General features: G+C 41.8%; 1 protein-coding gene across 1 annotated transcript in view; it reads left to right on the forward strand.

The window, feature by feature from the left end:
* Positions 1-519: 519 nt before the first annotated feature.
* The window catches only part of LOC120719040 (solute carrier family 13 member 1-like), a 17,332-nt gene continuing 644 nt past the window's right edge, over positions 520-17,207 (forward strand). The window contains exons 1-15 of the mRNA XM_040007893.1: positions 520-1,638; positions 4,066-4,194; positions 4,625-4,761; positions 4,868-5,034; positions 5,295-5,334; positions 5,441-5,522; positions 5,639-5,805; positions 6,439-6,558; positions 10,734-10,832; positions 11,711-11,812; positions 12,703-12,794; positions 13,170-13,264; positions 14,090-14,251; positions 16,177-16,314; positions 16,420-17,207. The exon at positions 16,420-17,207 is cut by the window's right edge and continues 644 nt beyond it. Coding sequence (XP_039863827.1) covers positions 1,519-1,638; positions 4,066-4,194; positions 4,625-4,761; positions 4,868-5,034; positions 5,295-5,334; positions 5,441-5,522; positions 5,639-5,805; positions 6,439-6,558; positions 10,734-10,832; positions 11,711-11,812; positions 12,703-12,794; positions 13,170-13,264; positions 14,090-14,251; positions 16,177-16,314; positions 16,420-16,554 — 1,785 coding nt within the window. The 5' untranslated portion in view covers positions 520-1,518 and the 3' untranslated portion in view covers positions 16,555-17,207. The remainder of the gene's footprint in view (positions 1,639-4,065; positions 4,195-4,624; positions 4,762-4,867; positions 5,035-5,294; positions 5,335-5,440; positions 5,523-5,638; positions 5,806-6,438; positions 6,559-10,733; positions 10,833-11,710; positions 11,813-12,702; positions 12,795-13,169; positions 13,265-14,089; positions 14,252-16,176; positions 16,315-16,419) is intronic.

Genomic DNA, 17,207 nt, shown 5'->3' on the forward strand with positions numbered 1-17,207 from the left:
CTTGGTGTTCTACTTATAGTGTCCTTCTGAATTGCTCTTGTCTGGTCCCTCACCCAGGACAAATTTTCCACGGGAGACACTACCAACGGGCAGAAGCCCCCGGACAACATAGCCCCTGGGATCCCTAGTAAATGGTAAATGGTCTGTATTTTTGTATTGCGCTTTACTTGGTCCTAAGGACCCCAAAGCGCACAAACGCCTCCACCACGATAAGGTAGCAATTTGCAGAGGGGAGAAACAGGAACAAATGGTTTTTTTTGTTTTTTTATTTGTGACAGGGTATGTGTAAGAAAGTACTTAAATATAGAATTTAAATTTGTTGTTTTGCTAAGTTATCTGTTATGTGTAGACACAACACTGATTCGTTCCTTGAGTTTGGTGTTTTTTCTATGGTTGAATGATTCATAGGTCAGTGTTGAGTGACTTAACAAACAAAAGCAAACATTTCACTGAAAATTGTAAGCTACAAGGACTGGACTGAAAGAGCACTTTAAAAAAATAAAGTCTGGCTCCTTGGAAGAAAAAAATAAAGAAATCAGGAGTGACTCAAAGAGATTATACAGTACTGTAAAACTCTTATCATTTTCTTGATTAAAGTCTAACTCATAAATTTAAGAGGTTTGGATGCTGTCAGCTCCGTGCACATTCCATCTGGAAAGTTTGTTTGTGAAAGTATTTTCATGAATTTGGTTTAGTCATTAGTTGTGGGTCAAAGGCAACAGGCTATAAACTCAGCTAAACTTTAATGGAGCTCTGGGGTTTTCAACATGTGTCTTATTACTTCTGACTATTCAACATGTAATCACATAACAGTCCTTATCATGTTTTTTAATCTAGTGATGATTTTAAATGATGCAGGCCGGCATTCTAGCAAATAAATATTGTGTTTAAAATATTTTACAACAAGATCAAACAAAAAATAAACCCTTAAAAATCAAAATCCGAAACAAGTACAGAAACAGTATCATATTGCCCACTAGAAGCAACTTATTAAGTCTGTATATGTATACTTGCTATACATACTTTAATAAAAATGATTCTTGATAAGAAACTTTGCATCCTTTATATTTTGGTTCTTATGTCAGAGTCTGTGACAAAGTCAAAAGGAAGATTAAGAAATTTTAGCATTAATAACACACAATGGAGTACACACCACCGATACATATAAATGCTTTGTGAATCGGTAACTTCCATTAGGTGTGAAAAAAGCATTTGTAGTTCCAGCGAAACTACTGACATTGACCCTTTCAAGCACCACGCTTGAAATAAATGAAAAGCCTTGTCACATTAACATCTGACCTTTGTCTTAGTGGAGAGATAACCAACAGTTACTAATGAGCTTTTGTATCTTGCTCAAGAAAACTGATAAGGAAATGTAAAATGAAGCTTCCAGTAGTTGGAGGACTTCCCCAAACTGGTTTCCAGCCTCTCAGTCTCGGTCAATTATTACCCTCTCTAACATATCACAGCCAAATAACTGCGGGGTCACAGTAGGAACCAGCAGGAGAGAAGAAAACAATGTACGACCGGAGGATGCTGACGAAGCTGAGCGAAGCACTGTGGAACTATCACAGCCTTCTCCTGATCATCCTCACGCCGCTGCTGCTGCTCCCTCTTCCTCTGGTCATCGGAACAAAGGTGCGTGCACAAATATGACGGGAACTGTATCCCCTCCATAACGGTTTCATTTAACTGAAATTGCACTGATCAGTATTTTTAAGCAGCTCCTATAATTAATTGCAAATTTTGAAATATGTTGCCACTGCTAGTTTTAATTGTATAGCACATAATAATAATAATGGATTGGATTTATATAGCGCTTTTCAAGACACCCAAAGCGCTTTACAATGCCACTATTCATTCACTCTCACATTCATACACTGGTGGAGGCAGCTACAGTTGTAGCCACAGCTGCCCTGGGGCAGACTGACAGAAGCGAGGCTGCCATATCGCGCCATCGGCCCCTCTGGCCAACACCAGTAGGTGGTAGGGTAAAGTGTCTTGCCCAAGGACACAACGACCAGGACAGAGAGCCCGGGGATCGAACCGGCGACCTTCCGATTACAGATATGCTTCCCAACCCCCTGAGCCACGGTCGCCCAAATAAACTTTATGATATGATCTCAGTAGGTTGTAGTTATTGTAGAGTTTTTGTGATGATCTGAACAGTCTCTGTGCTTTATTAAGTTTACGTTGGCTCTTTATTTGCTTTCCTATCAGCCAGTCATGGATTTGTACTTATACACTTTTTTCAACTCTGAGCACTACGAGATCTTTTACACTTTTCCCCGTCACTATAAATACGGCTAACAGACCCTTGTACTTAGTGCCATCTGCATATAAAACTTTATATACTCATAAAATGAAATCACATAAAACGATACCTCATGGTTAGTTTTTACAATTTAAGTTAACAAATGACTTGTCTGGGATTGCAAATAAAGCTCAATATCCGATTACAGAAAGTTTGACCTACATTGAAAATAGGTCAAAGGAAAGCCTTTGCAGTGCAAAAACAAAATTTGTTTAAAAATACAGCTTGCCAGTGGGATTTTGTTTTTCAGGCTATATTAAGATTTGATATATTTAGTTGGATTTAGTTAGTGGTCTCGAGACCACTTTTACGTGGTCTTGGTCTCGAATCCCTCAGTCTTGTCTTGGTCTCGCTGTCTCGGTCTCGCTGTCTCAGATCGACATAGTGGTCGGGAGATTTGGAGTCAACAGTATCCATGACACACAACGTAACGTTCGATAATGTGTCATGCGCAAAAGCATCAGCTCTAAGAGCCGTGCTTAGAGAGTGCTTTGTGGTGAATCAGAAGAGTCGACTCCCATTGAGCGAGAGCCGCTCCTCAATGTCCTTTCGCTGCTCAGCTCTCACACAGTGGCTCAGCTATGCTCCAATCCCTCCATATTGTGGCCAATCATGTGCGAGGATATAGGATAATATCATTATGTGAAAAACAGAGAGGGTGAGAGACGTGACAGTCAAGTGGAGCGTGCGTCTGTCCTCTCAGTAAGTGAGTGAGAGAGTAGACAGCGGTGAGGAGGGCTGTGCGAGTGCATCGCAAAAACACATAAATATGCCTGAGACCCGTAAACAAAGCAGCATCTGGCTGCAGTTTAAAGACTTTTTTGTCTCGGTCTCGTCTCGACTTTGTCTTGGTCTTCGTCTTGTATTGGTCTCGATACCCTCTGGTCTTGGTATTGTCTTGGTTTAGGCGGTCTTGACTACAAGTCTAATATTTAGTACAGATCAGAACAAGATTGTTTCAGGAGAACCTAGAATTCCATGAAAGTCCATGAAGCAGCAAATCAAGTGCACAGCATAAACTGACACGGAGCACATGAGAGAATAGCTGAGACAAAGCACAAGGGGGAGACAGCACTATTTTTTTTAAATGGGGAGCATTCAGGTCGACACATCAGTGAGGAAAAGAGACATGGCTGCATGAGATCGATGCAATTATGGGTGAGGAAGTAACAATAAATACTAGACACAAACAACCACTAATTACCAAACAAGGAGACTCCAACAGAAAAGTAAACTCTGCATAAGGAAAGGACTCAAAGGAAAAGAATGTGAAGTGAAGGGAACTAATAACTTCCGATATGCAAAGTAACTGCAAGAATTCAAGACTGACAAGATCAACAGACAAGCTAATAATAATAAAAACGGAAAACATTATTGCACTATCAAGCAGAACTTGATAGTGTGACACCCAAAATGCTGGGCCCTGACTGTGAAGCCTGGTGGTGGAAATGTTCATGCAGATCCACAACCGGATGGTTCAAAAAAAAGAAAAGAAAAAAGTAAAGATAATAGAAAGATAACCGCTGGAATGAACGTTAAATTAGACAATGCTTCAGTCCAAATAACTAGCTAAAGGTGTTTGAAGGTAGCTGCTGAGTGACGAGAGAGACTCTGGCTTAGTGGACAAGCTGCTGCGTCTAATCTTTGCATTACACTTATATAAAAATGACCTTTAGCTATAATTACAGTCATTGATGTGTGTGTGTGTGTGTATGTGTTTGTGTGTGTGTGTAATCGTGTTTTCCCTGTAGGAGGCAGAATGTGGCTTTGTGTTGCTGCTGATGGCAATATACTGGATAACAGAGGTGATTCCACTGTCCATGACCGCCATGCTCCCCGCCATCCTCTTCCCCCTGTGTGGTATCATGTCGTCCTCCAATGTGAGTCAATCAGAGTTACAGAGGACAAAATGTTCTTCGTCTTAAGGATTGTTATTCTTTATGAATGCACAGCAGCAGATGTGCTGCTTGTGTGCCTGCATGTGGAAAAAGAAGCACTGACTTCAACATGAAATGTTTCTTTTTTTTCTTGACAAATAATAAAGAGCCCTGTTTTCCTAATTTCTTGCTCTGTATGATTTACAGCTCAGAACAATTGTTTGTACTGATCCAATTATTTAATATTTTCCAGTGCATCTGTGTGTTTTTTAAAGTTGTATTTTTAATTGGTTTATCTGTTACTTGTTAACTCCCTGTATAACATTTTCTTTGGCCACAAACTCAAATTTGAAAATGGGCTTAAATTTTAACTCCTCTTCCTCAATTACCCTGTAGATGCACTCTCTGTTCTAAAATCCCTTTTCTCCTCTAGGTGGCAAAGGAGTATTTTAATAACTTCCACTTCCTGCTTGTGGGTGTTGTCTGCCTCGCCACGTCCATCGAGAAGTGGGGCCTCCACCGCAGAGTCGCCCTGAGGCTCGTCACCTTGGTGGGGGTCAACCCTGCTTGGTGAGCATCTTCGTTCTCTGCTGTTGGATTCAAATTTTGTATTTCTTCGAGATTTAAGTGTGAAGGCTCCATTGTTGCTTTTTGAACACACCACTGTCTCCTTCAGGTTGTTGCTTGGCTTCATGTCCGGCTGTGCCTTCCTCTCAATGTGGGTCCAAAACACATCGGCTGTTACCATGGTGATGCCCATCGTAGATGCTGTTCTCAAACAGATTCTAAAGGCGAATGAAGACGGATACTCTGGTGAAGACAACCCTACCCTGGAGCTGGACGGTACCTGCACAGACAGCATATTTTACTTTATAAAAGCACAAAATATAATTAAAAGTGTGAGATAGCTGTGTGTTTTTGAGCTTACAGCCAAGGCAATCCAAGCCAACTTTATTTATAAAGCCATTTTAAGACCATTGAGCACTGACCAAATTGCTGTGTGTAATTAATAGAATAAAAATATAAATACTAAAAACAAAATACATATTGAAAAAAGTAGGATGGAACTTGTGACCCTGACTATAATCTGTCATTTTTTTCAGAAATCAACAACTGTACTGCAAAAAATAAAGAAGCTCTGAGGTATGTAAAGCATGGGGATTCACTGCTGCCCTCTGGGTTCAGGGTGTTCTAAGTTTTTGTTTCTGATGTTCTTGAAGAGCAGTTGAATCCCTTATTTCTCTCTCAGTGACAGCACAGAGCCAGATGTCCCCACAGAAACCTTCACTTCTGTTCAAATACCAGCAGAGTCGCAGCCTGCAGTAGACGAGGTGCAAAAAAGCACCAAACAAACACAGAATAAAATTATTCTTTGATATTTTTCCAGTGCTCATACATGTTCTGCTACTTCCGCTATTTCTGCTTCTCTCTGCATTTTGTCTTACAGGCTGCAGAAAACGTACCCACGGCCTCCCACAGGGACACAGGATGTCGACAGGGTCGGATGCTATGCAAAGCCATGTGCATCGGCATTGCCTACTCCTCCAACATCGGCGGCATCACCACGCTGCCCGGAACCTCTCCTAACCTCATATTCGCTGAGCACCTCAACCGGTGAGTGTCTTGTAAGTAGAATCTATCAATTCTCATTGGCTGCACTTTGAGAGTCACCATGGCAAGTCAGGACATCAAAGACATTACATTCATGCAAATGAATTGCAAGCTGTGTGGTCGAATGTTTGCTTATGCTGGAGGTATATCCCCTCTCTGTTGTAATGAAGTTTTACTCAGGATCATTATTCCAAAAAAGTAATGTTTTACTCTTATTACACAGAACACAGCTAAAATTAATCCAGTATGTTACTTAATTACTCCACAGAGAAAGTAACTTGTTTTCTCTACTCATTACTTTCAAGTTTCTCTGTAAAATTACTCTGAACATATTGTCTCATAATTACCATTTAACATCAGAAACCTCCAATTACAGCCCTACACACCAACACAAATCCCTACCTAATGAAAACACACATACGATCTTTCTTTTAGTCTTCAGGAACATAAAGTCGATAAAAACCAGCACAAAGAGACTTTAAAGTGATTCTACTTTAGAAACATGAACAGGCACAAATGAAGGCTTGCCGTTCATGTTTGGTTAATTCAGTCTGCTGCACAGCTAGAATGAACTAAATGATTGAAAGACTGCTGTAAAAAAAACCAATGTTCTCCAAACACTGTCTTTACATTCAGCGTTTACCCAGACTGCAACAGCATCAACTTTGCGAACTGGCTCCTGTTGTGCCTGCCCATCAGTGTTATCATGCTGCTGCTGACATGGTTGTGGCTGTATTGGATCTTCATTGGCTCAGAGTGAGTGTCAGCATACCATCTGCAGAGCCAATCACCTGCTATCAGTGCTATTCTATTCTGACTACTCTTTGTGCACACTCCATTATTTTTTCTCTTTTATCAGTTTCATCATCCTATTCTGATTTCTTTGCATTGATTAATTAATGAAAGTATCATCACATAACATTTATGTCTTTATTGTTGTGAATATTTATTAGAGTTTTGACGATGATGAACCATTTGTTTTCATATTTATGCTTTTGTGCTTTGTTAATAATGCCATCAACAGAGACTACATAAAACAGTGTCATTCAACACGGCTGGTTTGCTCTCGAACTTTAAGTTATTTAAAAAGGAACTAAAGAACATAAATGCCGTTTGACAGTTTTGTGGGCCTATTTAAAGCAACTTAAATGTGCAAGTTTTTTATTCTGAAGGTTTACTGTTGGCCAGTCCACCACACACCTACAGGTAGCCATTGAAGCGGCTGGAAGATCAGCTAAGCTGTTAACTGAACTTTTAAAATACAGTGCATATACTGTAGTACCCTTTAAACAGAGCCAAAAACCACCCCCATAAAAACACTCGAAACCATCAATCCATGCATCCATCCATGCATCCATCCATCTTCTTCCAGTAATCCGGGGCGGGGTCGTGGGGGCAGCAACCTAAGCAGAGAAGCCCAGAATTCCCTCTGCCTGGCCACCAGCCCATCCATCACTCGTATCAGCAATCTCGTCCTTTCGGTCACAATCAACAGCTCGTGACCATAGGTGAGGGTAGAGACGTCGATCGACTGGTAAAATGAGAGCTTCGCTTTTAAACTCAGCTCTCTTCACCACAACGGACCGGTACAGCGTCCACATCACTGCAACCGCAGCACCAATCCATCTGTCGATCTTCCGCTTCCTTCTCTTGTCTCTTGTAAACGAGATCCAGAGATGTTTTCAGTCGAAGTCAGTAGCGTTCAATCCGCAATATACACAGTGCAGGTAGGCCACCGCTTTCCCCTCCTGAGTCACCTGACGGTGTGCTAGAATCTCTTTTTAGTCTTTTTCCATGGCCTCTCCAAACTCCTACCACACCTGACTTTTTGCTTCAGCCACTGCCCAAGCCATGTTCCGCTTGGTCTGTCGGTACATATCAACTGCCTCCAAAGTCCCACAAGCTAAACAAGCCAGATTGGCCTCCTTCTTCAGCTTTGTGGATCCCTTCACCTCTGGTGCCCAACATTTGGTTTGGCAATAGAGGTGCTGAACATGGTCCAGTCGGCCTCAATGTCACCATTCTCCCCTCGGAATGCCCTTGAAGCTCTGCTGGAGGTATGCATAGACGATCTCGCAAAACTATGGCCTCTGCCAGGTGTTCCCAGCACAAATTCACTATACGTTTGGGTGCGCCAGGTGTGTCCAGCATTCTCCCCCACCACCTGATCCAACTCACCACCCGGTGGTGATCAGTTGACAGCTCAGCCCCTCTCTTTACCCAAGTGTCCAGAACAAATGGCCGCAGGTCTGGTGATACGATTGTAAAATCGATCACTGACTTGCAGACTAGGGTGTCCTGGTGTCACATGCATGTATGGACACTCTTATGTTCAAACAGGTCTCATTAACATTGCCCACATGAGCGTTGAAGTCTCCCAGTAGGACAACGGATTTCCCAGGTGGAGCACCTTCAAGCACCCCACCCAGGGACTCCAAGAAGGCTGGGTAGTCTGAACCGTCAGTCGGCACATAAGAGCAGACAACAGTCAGGACCTGTTCACTCACCCGAAGGCGCAGGGAAGAAACCCGCTCGTCTGCTGGGAGAAACCCCAAAGTACAGGCAGCAAGCCGAGGGGATCCTAGGATACCCACCGCAGCATGCACACCATGGGAGACCCTACCAGGGGAAAAGGTATCGATTTGCAGAGGGGACACTCCAAACTATCCTCCAAAAGTCTGCAATATTTTCCCAAAATGTGTTATTTGCATTTGCAGTCATTGATATTTAAGAAATAAGGCAGTAGTCGGACTTCAGGAAATAACAGAGCAGATGACAGCAGGAAGAACAGAAAAAGGAAGAGCAGGGATGGAGGTGAATTTTAAAGCACTCTGCAGTTCTGTAGCAACTGTGGGTGTGGGGGGGGGGAAGTATCTTAGTTCACTATATTAGATGTGGTCAAAGGTTGAACCATCAGCTGATGTTTGCTGCCAGTGAGATGAGATTGTAATATAATGTAAACATCAGAGGGTCCCAATGTGCAGGTGGTCCTTCTTCAGTAAACATTTGGAGATGGTGGGGAGAAACCTCCAATAAAACCAGGCCCGGCGAGGGGGCTTTTATTGTGACTGGTTAGGGAGTAAGAGAGGAGAAGACAAAAATGGAGAATATGGACAGACAAACTCAAATACAAACTGCAGTACTCAGTGCATTGTGGGATGTTCATCAGCAGCCTGAGCATAGAGCAACGTCATTTCAGGGTCACCTCTTTCCCAGTATCCACTTACCTTTGCCAACAAATCATTGCTTGTAAATGTATAGATCTGACAGAGCTGATTTTTCCACTACTCAACCAGCCTGCTCCACCCAGGTTGATCAACAGCTGCGACGGCCCCATCGTCATGTGCGGTCCGGCCCCATCGTCATGTGTGGTCCGGCCCCATCTTGGGCAAAAGAGCTTACTCTGCTCGAGTTTCACTATACAGAGATGTCTTTTGCACAGCTTTCCCCTCCTGAAGACAGATCAGTTTTGTATCTTTTGCATTCCAATTCCTGGGCATTAAAATTCCCACGATAAAGATGTACCTCGGAGGCGTCAATGTTTTTGCCAAAATACTCACAGGGGGCGTTGCTTGACCTCTAAACCCATCTCAGCTTGCTACTCATCAAAGGTCTCCAACGTCAGGCTCCCATTGCAACCCCATGCCGTTTGCCCCTAACTTCTTTATCACTGCATTTCCATGCTCCGGCTGAAGTACAGTGACTACTTACTGGCATGCACACTATGTTGCTGCTTGCCTTCTTCGGGTTTCTACGCTGTTCAGAATTGACCTCCTTATCGACAAAATTCCATCCGGATCTTTATCCCTGCTTAAGCAACCGCCGCCCAGTCTCCAAAAACTGCTTCGTCTTCTTCCTCATACAAAGCAAAACCAACCAATTGCGCAGCCGCTTTTTGATATTTTACTTTAAAATAAACTCACCTTTAAGCCCCTTTGAATTGCTGACCCATTACCTCTACCTCAGAAAATCCCAGCATAACTTACATCCAGACCTTCAGCTCATCATCGAATCCAGCCACATCCCAACCAGATCATAGTTTCTTTCACATTTTTGGCAAGTTTTATGGTGTCCAGGATTTCTCCTAATCTCTTCTTTGGCCATTCCTTCCACATTGGTACAGCAACTTATGCCTCCCGCAAAGGAATTCCGGACCACTTAATCAAGCTCACGGTCCGATGGTCATCACAAGACTACCAGTTATACATTCGCAACAATCTCCAAGACCTTCACAATGTCCAATCTTCGCTTCTGCTAGGGGATGCCTTCTTTGGGGATCTGCCCCACCCAGGAGCTGCTGCCAGTCCCCTCCGAGGCCTTCCCCAAATCGCAGCATCAGTCCACGGTCTCTCATCCATCATCATTCATCGTAACTGAAGATGTGGTCCCAGCTAGTGAAAGTAAAATTCAGACCCACTAAGTATTTGAATAACTTTGTTATAATTTATATATTTTCCTCCATCCATCCACTTCTCCTTTTCAGGGTCGCGGGGGGTGCTGGAGCCTATCCCAGCTGTCATAGGGCGAGAGGCAGGGTACACCCTGGACAGGTCACCAGTCTGTCGCAGGGCTAACACACAGAGACAGACAACTATTCGCACTCACATTCACACCTATGGGCAATTTAGACTAATCAATTAACCTATCCCCACAAACTGCATGTCTTTGGACGGAACCCACGCAAACACGGGGAGAACATGCAAACTCCACACAGAAAGACCCCAGCCTGATGGTGGAATTGAACTCAGGACCTTCTTGCTGTGCGGCAATAGTGCTAACCACCATGCCACTGTGCTGACTATATCGTTTCACAACTATGTAAATATATAATTATTTCTTCATTGTCTATCTGTGCTCTTAACCAAACACAGTCAGTCATTAAATTCAGTGTGGGCACTTCCTCTCTCTCTCTCTCCCTCCCCCCTATGCAGCTTCAAGTTCCTGTGGCAATGTCGGGGAGAGCAGTCTGAGAGAGAGAGGGCGGTGAAAAAGGTGCTGGAAGACGAGTACAAGAAGCTGGGAGCCATTCGGTGATCTCTCATTCGTTCATTTACACACTTGTTTATTCTTCAAAGTAATCAGTTTGATCATTTATTCATTCATGCGTGATCATTACTGCTGTCAGGCATTAATATGTCCATTTATCTATTCATCCATTCACTGACCTCAAATATTAGAAACAGGCAAATGAATGGTCATTCACTTGTGTATTCGGTGTTTTGAATAAAAAACAAACAAACATAAAAATTGAACTATATATGTATCGTCTAAAACACCTATATTAATACACATGGTAAAAATAATCAGAATATAAATATTTACCCCATTTTTTAACCCCTTATTTGGAATTTTATTGGGACAACCTGCCTAATCCAGAATGACTAAGGGTCTCCAGAAGGTTTCCTGAAGCGTTCTTCTGTAGAAAAACCTTCACAGTTGTTGTTTGCTTTGTTGTGCAGACAGGTCATGATTTCTACAAAGAGACATTGCTTCTGCATTTTTCAGTCTTTTTCTTTTCGTTTTTGGGATTCATTCAGAATAAATGTATTTATTTATTTACTTGTTTTTTGGGTGCACTTTGAACATGACAAGGCAAGGGCCACCTGGTTTTATATTCATGAGAGGGAGACATTTATCTCACAAACTGGCCAACTCAGGCCAAATGAGATGGATAAAGAGGTCTATAGCCTGGAGGTTTGGTGAACTCTCTCTCTGTCAGCACATATATAACTTACAATATAACTCTTTTAAAGAGCTATATTTTCATTCAGGAATTTATTTAATTATACAGAGGGTTTTACATTACCTTAGATTGCCATCATTCATTTACTTGTTGATCAGTTATTGACAGAAAGACATTCCTATGATAATTTATGCATTCACACATTCATTCGTTCCCTCTCTCCAGTTCTCAGGAGATCTTCACCGGGGTGGTTTTTGTGGTCATGGTTTTGTTGTGGTTGACCAGATCTCCAGGTTTTATACCCGGCTGGGCTTCCCTCTTCCCTCAGTGAGTCACAACCTTCTTTTATTTTCTTGGAAATTATTCAAACTTATTCCCAAGTACGAGGTGTGATCTTAAAGCCCTCGATTTTTTTTCCCATTAAAGCAACAACAACAACAAACCCATAGTTTAATTTTGTCCAGTGTCCTTCTGCAGCGCTTCTGCTATAGATCGTTCTGTAGAGGTCACAATCTTACTATTTGTTCTGGATCTCTGCTACTGTGTCAACTCAAACTTGATCTTGAAATGGAGATATGGAAACTATAATGCCTGCAGGCAATAATATGCACCCTGAAAATTTCCGCTGAAAAGTTCTCTTCAGGTGTTTCTGGAGAGTCGAGCTCCCCTCCAGGAGTCTGATGCTTGAAAATTAGTGCACAACCCCATGAATATCAAGAAAGAAAATCGTGGTTCACATGCACATTCGTGTATCTGAATGTGCTGCAGGCTCTCTCCTAAAACTGCTGTCTGTTCAACAGCCAGAACAGATTTCTCGGGAAGAAATAAACAGTAGTGCTGAAGCATCCAGAGAGGCATGTGGAGACAACCTTGAAGCAAATACTTTTAAATGTCGTATCATTTTGAAAAATTCCACCTCTTCCAAGAGCAACATGAGAAGTCGTACACTGTTAAAAATATGTAGTGTTTCCTCTTTGTAATGCAAAGAACCAGAGTTACCAGCTGTTTCATGAAAGAACTTTTCTAATAAAGAGAAGTTCATCTGGGAGTCACTTTCAGTAGAAACCAACAGACTTATTGTTGGTTTTGATCTTTCCAGGCAGTTTCTTGATAGAATGATAAATATCAGACCAGATTCTTTGGGAAACACATATATTTATGATTTATCACAGCAGCAATGAACGATGACCCAGCTGATCACTTTTTCTGTTTTTCAGTAAATCCAACTACATCACAGATGCCACTGCGGCTCTGGTGCTGGGCGTCCTCCTCTTCATCGTACCTGCTCACGGACCCTCCAGAAAATATGGTAAATGTATGGAACGTGGCTTGTTGTTTAATCAGATGTTGAAGGCTAACACAAGTACTCAAAGAGCCCCAGAGCAGGAAATTAGCATAATTGGCTGAGTTTAAGTAGTGTAGATTTACTCAACTTTTGTTTTTCTTAATTCTTCTTAATACAGTTTTCCTACAATACATTATTCTCACTTCTTTGGTTATTGTGTCCTATGCATATCAAGCTTTTACATAAAAAAAATCAACTTTAAGCTGCACAGAAATGTGTGAATACCTAAAATCAGTAAAGTATTAACACTCATTTAAATCTCAGAGGTTCTGAACATCTTGTCTGTTTTTCAGCATCTGTGCCATCAGTCCCAGTAAATGTTTTTCTCTCTCCATTCAGAGTCAATGATTTCCTGGAAAGAGTTTCAGGCCTCCATGCCGTGGCAAGTTGCCCTGATGGTCAGTGGAGGCTTTGCCCTCGCTAAAGGTGCAGAGGTATGCTGACATACAAATTACACTACATTCAGAACAGTTTCCTCGTACCGAACAAGAAGAAATTTGATGCATAACATTGTAAAGTTTTCACAGCTAACACAGAAAAACCTCAGGTCCAGATAAAAAACAGCTCTCTGGTGCAGATCATTGGGGATTACAACAACTTTACCTTCTACCAACTTTAACTGGATTACTCCCCTGATTGTGTCAACATTGTTTTCAGTCAGTGCTCACAATCAGAAAGATTATAGTAAAACTTACTGAAAAGCAGGAAATAAAAAAAGGATCAAGATTGTTTAGCTTAGAGTTAAACCATAAGTACACTCAAATAACATAGTTTTGAGTGCACTTCAATTATATCTCTGTCTATCTCTGTCTCTAGAGATAAACAGTGACAGATATAGAGATAGATAAAGATATAGGCCAACCGACTGTGGTTGTAAAAAGACTTCAGGACCTACAGAGGTCAGTGGAAACACCTTCTCTTTGAATTGCCCTCTGTACGCACTTTGCTGCTCAGTTTATGGGCTCAGTCACTCATTTAGACTCAAACTGAACAAAAAAGTATTTTTTGTGAATTTTGCCATGGTATGGCTAACTGTGCATTGTCCACTGACAATTTGTCTACAATTGAAATCATTAATTAATGAACAAATGGCTTCACAGTCAGACCAGCCTGTCCTCATTGCATCTGGTCATATGTCCACAAATGTCATGTCAAATCTTCAAAATGGGCCTTCAGAAACCAGTGTTTGATATAATGGCACCTAAAGCTGGTATAAAATCTGCTGTACACTTAACATGTGTGTTTGTTTGTGTGTGCAGGAGTCAGGTCTGTCTTTATGGCTGGCCAGGCTGATGACACCTCTGGGTGACCTCCCGGTCTTAGCCACAGTCACAGTGGCCTGCCTCCTTACCACCACACTGACAGAGGTGGCCAGCAACGCTGCCACCATCACCATCTTCCTCCCCATTCTCTCTCCTCTGGTTAGTTCAGTGTGTTATACTTTACAGATCCGCCAAAATGCTAAGAATTACTGTTCAATTTTGAGCTCAGTATTTTATTCTTGGACTTTACTAGAGTACTTAAAATAATCATTATTTATCTTACACTGGGCTGTGGAGGAATCCCTCCGTTCATGGTCTGCTTGAAACAAACCATTTAAATCCACTCCCTTTAACCCTACTTTCTTCTGATTGGCTTCTCCCGACAAATACAACACGCAAGGGATGAGCAGCAATTTTATACTCATGTTGAATTAATGAGCTCTTTAGAAATCAGCTGTGCACTATGGGTGCTGGTCTGGGCCTTTCCTGCGCGTTGTTCCCCGTTTCACCGTCAAATCCAGCACTAGAGCCAAATTAGTCAAAAATAAAATAAGTAAAACTGTGTGGTTTCAGCTTCCAGATGATTCATTGTCTTCAGAATCTGCTTTTTCATTTGTTGAGCCTAAATGCTATTTGATGCCTGTAAATTCTTTAACTTCCATAACATCAACTTAGCGTGAGGTCGGCCTCCAGTTCAAGCATTAATTTAAGTGCTCGAGTGCTAAGACTATGCAGAGACACGTCTTCGAGATTCCTCTCATGTCTCCTCAGTCCTGACCTCATCAGTGTTTTCAGTCTGATAAATTCAGCTTTTTTGAGGGAAACTGCTGTAACATCTGAGTCGTTCTGCTGTTTCAGTGTTTTGCTTTAGCTGCAGTTTGTACTGTTTATGAGCTTTAAGATTTTTTTTCAACATAAAACAGAGCATATGGAACTTACAACAAAAGAGACGACCACATCAAGGCTAACAACTCTTTTTACAGTTCTGTCTCAAGTCCTTCGGACCCCCCATAAGTTGGGAGGGGTTTCTCCAGGAAGTGTGCAGAACTTACTCATTTAGCTTTTCTAAGGGACATTTAGTTCTCTGATCTCTGGGTTGGCTGAGAGATTCAACCCTCATCGTTGACCTCCAAAAGAAGATGGTGCCTCTGTATGCTGGCCTTGAGCACGTTCCTCTGGTCAATTCAAACCACTCATTTGTATACTTGTGTTTTTTTGGTGGAGCACAATTCTTGAAATAAGACTAGTCTGGATGTTCACAGGTGGTCCATCACAGAGTTTCACACCCGGGCAGTAAATCAAAGACATTACATTTGTGCAAAGTAATTGCATGTTGGTGCATGTTGGAGATATTTCCCCTCTTTGTTGTGATCAGTGTTGGGGTCATTACTAAAAAAAATGCACATATTAGAACACTTTTCGTAAAAGTAATGTAGTACATTAATTAATTACTAACAGGAGGAAGTAATTCATTACACGTCCGTAAAAATCACCTGAAACACATCGTTTTTCATTAATTTCTTTTTTTTTTTTAATGCATTGTTCCTCTTGTGTTTTACTTTTCGTACAATTACCATTTAACCATATAAACCTATAGGCTACAGACACACGTAATATTTCTCTGAATTGCCACAATGACTCTGGTTTAAAAAATACAAAAAGAACAGGTCCAAACGGAGGCAGTTTGTGAACATAGCATCCTGACCAAGTTAGAGGGGGGGATGTCAAGTTGGCAATGTCTATCTTTTCAACCAGTATCACTGCAAAGCATGCAATAGACACACCCGTCGACCATGTCCATCCCAAGCTTTGCATCTCCAAAGCGTGAAATGGACATGCATGCAAAAGGTACAGTAAGCTGCAGTACCAGCAGAGGGCGATATTTCACTTCAGGCCAACACGAACATAATCACAGGAACGCGTTTAAACAGACGTTACTAACACATTTACATGTAAATACATATTGCCCCCCCCCCTTAATCCTTTGAATGAATGTTAATAAAAGTTTTTATAATAAAAACTAATTATTGTTATTTAATCTCACAAATGTGGGAAATATTTATGAGAGATTGTTCTTGCTTCAGGCCGAGGCCATACACGTCAACCCTTTGTACATCCTGATCCCCGCCACCCTGTGCACATCCTTCTCCTTCCTCCTGCCAGTGTCCAACCCACCAGGTGCTGTGGTGTATGGCTATGGACACTTTACCACCCTAGATATGGTGAGTTCTGTCACAAGAAAATAGAGGTTGCAACTAGAAATAACTCTTTCTCTAAATGTATGCTGGCCATAATTCACAAGAAAAATCTGATCCTGTCTGCTGCAGGTTAAGGCGGGACTTGGCGTCAACACGATTGGAGTCCTCGCCGTCCTGTTGGCCATGGCAACTTGGGGAATTCCTTTGTTCTCGCTGGATACGTACCCCGACTGGGCACCGACCTTCAACTCCACGACGCCTTGATGAGCGGACTCCGGGTGTAGTTTTCAGTGGTCAGACTCTGAATCCTGAAAGAGACTCAAAAAAGCCTCCCGAGTTCAACGCTTAAGAAATAGATTAATGTGCTTTAACTAACCCAAAGTTGAATGGGTGTATTCATGTTTCTGTAGTGGTGTTACTGCTTCCTCTCCACCAACAGGTAAACATTTAGAAGCCCCTGTTTCGGTGCTGCAGTCGCGGTAAACCTGGTTGCCAACAAAAAACATTTAAAGAAGTCATGTTGTCAGCAAATCTAATGTGCAGACCCAGGCTAATAATCAGTTTATCTTACTACATCTTCTTTTTCTCTATCATAACACTCCACTGTTTTTCAAAAGTCAGGATGAGATATCCTCCTAAAAATCCCCCCAAATACTCCCAAACTGCAGCTTAGCAGAGAAGAGAATGACGTCTTTGCTGCCGTCCAGAGTCATTTTGCATTCAACAATAGACGCCCAGCCCTGAAAACCTTTGGATTTGCACTTCTTCATTGCAACTTTTGAAAGTTATTTACTATACTTTATAGGTAAATTAATATAAAAAAAATTTGCCAACTGAAGTTTGATGTCACGGAATGTTACTGGAATAAACAATCAGAGCAATTTGAGTTTTTCTATTTGTTACCATCATGCTGAGTG

The sequence above is a fragment of the Simochromis diagramma genome, unplaced genomic scaffold, assembly GCF_900408965.1.
Source record: "Simochromis diagramma unplaced genomic scaffold, fSimDia1.1 OVJJ01000545.1, whole genome shotgun sequence".
NCBI classification, from domain to species: domain Eukaryota; kingdom Metazoa; phylum Chordata; class Actinopteri; order Cichliformes; family Cichlidae; genus Simochromis; species Simochromis diagramma.